The 3,897-nt window shown below is 56.6% G+C and overlaps 1 protein-coding gene across 1 annotated transcript; it reads right to left on the bottom strand.

The window, feature by feature from the left end:
- Positions 1 to 236: 236 nt before the first annotated feature.
- LOC104495404 (glucagon family neuropeptides-like) lies at positions 237 to 1,221 on the bottom strand (the record flags this gene model as incomplete). The annotated part of the gene is made up of 3 exons (XM_010138372.1): positions 1,133 to 1,221; positions 596 to 700; positions 237 to 341 (listed from the first exon to the last, which is right to left on the bottom strand). Coding segments are annotated over exons 1-3 (299 nt in total), but the record flags the coding sequence as incomplete, so codon positions are not given.
- Positions 1,222 to 3,897: the final 2,676 nt, after the last annotated feature.

Raw genomic sequence — 3,897 nt, 5'->3', positions numbered from 1 at the left:
TCTTCCATCCAGGTGATTCTGTGATTCTGTGACATCTCTGCTATTGCCCACCAGCCCCAGGAGCAGCCTAGAGGGAGCAGCCCCAGCCCCAGCCCCAGCCCCAGCCCGCTTCCCTTGTCTCGAGTTTTCCAAGCCACTGATCATGTCACCCCCCATTCCTTGGAGCTGAGACCTGCCTCCCAGCAGCCGGCGTGGCCCAAGCCGCCTTCCCTTTCCCCGGGAAGCTGAGCTCTTACCTGCGCTTGCGGCCCATGAGGCTTTGAATGAATTTCTGAACCTGAGCGTTCCCTCTCATCTTGCTGTACTCGCTGGTGAAGAGGCCATCGGAGTGCCGCTGGGACCTGCGCCGGGGGAGAGACCGCACAGTGCTGATCCTCCCCACCACGGGATGTGGGGGTCCTCACAGGACACCGAAACGTCCCTCTTCCCAAGGAGCCCTGCATCCCTCCCCTCTCTGCTGTCTCCTTTCCTCTTGGGCATCTCGGATGAGGCCAGAGCTCAGGCTGGCCGTGAAGCTGGAGGCTACCCCTCACTGCTGGGTTCCATCTCCCGCGGAGACTTCGGTGCCCGGGAGGGTGGGGTTGGTGGTCCTTACCTCTCCTTGAGGCCCACCAGGTGTTTGACCAGCTGCCGCACGTAGGCGTTGCCGTTCATCTTGCTGAGCTCGCTGTGGAAGAGCCCGTCAGCGTGTCTCTCACTCCTGGGAGGAGCAGAGGAAACAAGAGGTGAAAAGGTCAAAGAAGAACAGGCATTTAAAACTGCTCCCCGAGGAAAGAGGGGGTTCCCCGACAAAGATGGGCAGGAATTTGCCAACATTTTGGTTATGTTTTCACGGGACTAGGCTGGGTGAAACAGAAACTTTCTCCTCAGCCAGCCCCTGTAACTACCCACTGGGAACACAGACCCAGGAGTGGCTTTTCACGGGGGCTTGATGAACGTTGCCACTCTTCAGCAAGAAAAAATATTTACAATCTTCGCATTCATTCAACTGAGTCAATTTAGGGAAGAAACAAACCCAACAGCCAGGCAAATTCTGGGACGAAGATAAAGGGCCAACTTTACAGCCAGCGGGTTCTTTGAACAAAAACGCTCAGAGGACAAGGAAGCAGAGACACGAGGAACGCTGACTTACCTCTCCCGGGATGGGAAAGACAATGAGAAGTGTGACAGGACAATCATGGGGATAACCAGGCGCCACAGACCAGCCATCGAGGAAGCCATGCTCTCTCCTGAATCAGAGCACACGGCGTCGTGAGCAGCGGAGCGCAGGACCTCGGTCTCTGCCTGGTCAGCTCCGGTGCCACACAGCGGACACGGCTCCGTACACGCACCCAAACGAACTCAGGCAGCAGTTCCTGCCAGCACGGACAGGGTGGCCTTAAAACACCGCAGACGAACGACTCAAGCTGTCCACGCAGCCGGTCAGCTGGGGGTTGTCGGTGGTTGTTACCCACCTCCACGCAGTGCTGGAGCGCTGTTACCCCCCACCACGCAGGGCCAAGGGCCCGGTGGGAGATGACGCTGTGCTGCAGCTCTGATGTGAGCCAGGGTCACCCACCTCAACTGTGCAGGGAGGGACTGTGTGAGTCAGTCCAGCACAACACCGTGAATAAACCCTGATCTACCATGGGACTTGGAGCTGAGGCTTCAGGGAGAGGGTTTAGCGTGCTCACGGCAATGTCCCCCAGGGAGAGCTGCTGGCGTGCCCAGGGGATGCCCGGGAGAAACCTGCGTGGGGTGTTTGGACCAGAAAAACGGTGTGTACCAAAGAACAGTTCATCTGCACACAGGGGAGGGGAGGGGCTCTCGTGAGCACGGGTGGCTGCCTGTCCTCTAAGCTGCCAAGGAGAAAAGAGAAACAACACGCGTTTTCAACAGCAGCAGAATGTCGTATTCTCGTACTGAAAAACACTGCAGAAAAGGCTCTTTCAGCACAAGCCGTTGTACGCTTTTCCCTTCATTTCCCAGCTCTTCTCGCAGCCCTGTGCCGGCAGAGGTGTGATTGTGCCGTTACGGGGCGGGGCTCACCAAGGAGCAGACCGGAGCGGTGGGGGTGGTTTCAAATCTACCTGCCCTCCTCCTGCAGACGCAGCCCCTGTGGCTCGGGCGCAGTGCTGGAAGCACTCACATGGTATTTTCTAACCCCAAACCAAAGCCCTCCCACTCGGGTTTTAGTTCAGTCTGAAACTAGACAGTACAAAGAGCATTAAAGTACTGTCGGAGCTTCCAGAACACTCTCCAGCCACCCTCCCGGGAATGTTAGCTGCCCTAGAGGTCCTGCGAGAGAAGAAAGGAAGGACAGGAGCGGGGGGTTGATTCAGGGATCCATTCGCTGTAAAACGCAGCACAAACACCTCCCAGGGGCTGCAGAGCAGACAGGGGAGAGGTTCGGCATCCCTCAGGAGCCGTGGGCTTCATCTCACACACCTTCCGATGCTTCAGTGTCATGTCCTCCTGCCTGGCTTGCCTTTGAGGGGGATGGAATACGTCAAACAAGGATGTTTCAAGGCTCAGTTTCTTATTTGACCCCAAACAAAACAGGCTCCGCAGTGCTGTTTCCCAGCCGAGGACGTGAAGGAGCTGAGAACAGCCACCCAAACCACAGCCACCCAAACAGAGATTTTCAGAGCAGGGACCCCAGGTCCTGAGCCCGTCCTCCAGGCTCTACACCCCCACCAGGGTCTCACCACCTTCGGCCTTCCTTGTGCCACCCCTGGGCTGGAGTTCCCTTGCAGCACCACATTTAGGAGCCTGTTTTAAACCCCGTCCCTAGCTACCGAATTTCCCCTCTCCTCATAATCCATCCAGCCGATAATCAGGTGGATCATCTCATCTTTTCCTCTTCTGGACATCATTTTGTCTCCCCCGTGCAGATTGTATTTGCTGGCTGAAGCTGCTAGGAACAGCATGGGCTGTTGGGGAGCTTCTGTCTATCCACAATGCTGTGTTGAACTGGTGCTTCCAACCAGCCAGACCCCAGGGAGGAGGTGGATCTCCATGTCACTCACAGCAGAGCTGTTTCACCTCTGTAAGACACTCCTGAGCTTTTACTGCCCTCCCCAGCGATGCTGGCTTTCAATAAATGCAAACTCCACAGCTGGCACAGCTGGCTGGGACCTTTAGCTGGAAGAAGTGGTCACCAAGCCAGCCCAAGGCCTGGGAGCGTCTCAGATCTTCCCAGCAGGCCAATCCTACTGCTGAAATGTCAGACTGCACCCAGAAGCTTTGCTGAATCAAGGCTCCCACCACCCCTTCAAGAAAGCCTAGTAGAGAGCCGCTTGCGGGCCTCCGTGCTCCTGCCTGGAGCTAAAGGCTGGAATCTGTATCCTTGGAAACATCTGGTCCAGCTCCTGCCTGGGCTCCGTTCTTTCCCCTAGTTGCTGCAGAGGAGGCAAACCCCGCCTGCTGCCAGCACCACTGCTCAGGAGGTGGATGGTCTCCTGGCCGCGGCTCAGCGAAGCGTCACAGCAGCCTGACACCCGCCACCCAAAGGCTGGAAGCGAGGAGAAGGCAGCGCACCCAGCCCGCAGCAGCACAGCTCTACTCACCCAACTGCAGCTCTCCGTGCTCCCCGCTGCCTCGCACTGCCCCTCTCCTCTCCACAGCCCCCTATAAATATGCAGCCCTTATCAGCAGCAATTAATTGGGTAAAGATACGAATACGAGTAACCACGATCAACAGCAAATACTGCGGCCGCCTGGAATGTCCCTGTGATTACTCTCCCAGCCGGGGTCGTTGGCGGCGGTTCGATGGACCGTCTTTCTGCTGATGGGTGATAACTCCTGCTTCTGCCTGTAATTTGTTGGGCAAACATCCTCGTACCAATTGATTCATTATGATTGCCATCATTATCTCTCCTCTGGCTTTAATTACCTCTTGATAGGAGCTTAATCTCC

The sequence above is a fragment of the Buceros rhinoceros genome, unplaced genomic scaffold (genome assembly GCF_000710305.1).
Source record: "Buceros rhinoceros silvestris isolate BGI_N320 unplaced genomic scaffold, ASM71030v1 scaffold28120, whole genome shotgun sequence".
Lineage (NCBI taxonomy): Eukaryota > Metazoa > Chordata > Aves > Bucerotiformes > Bucerotidae > Buceros > Buceros rhinoceros.
Note: the sequence above shows the minus strand (reverse complement) of the source record. Positions and strands in the feature narration are given on the sequence as shown.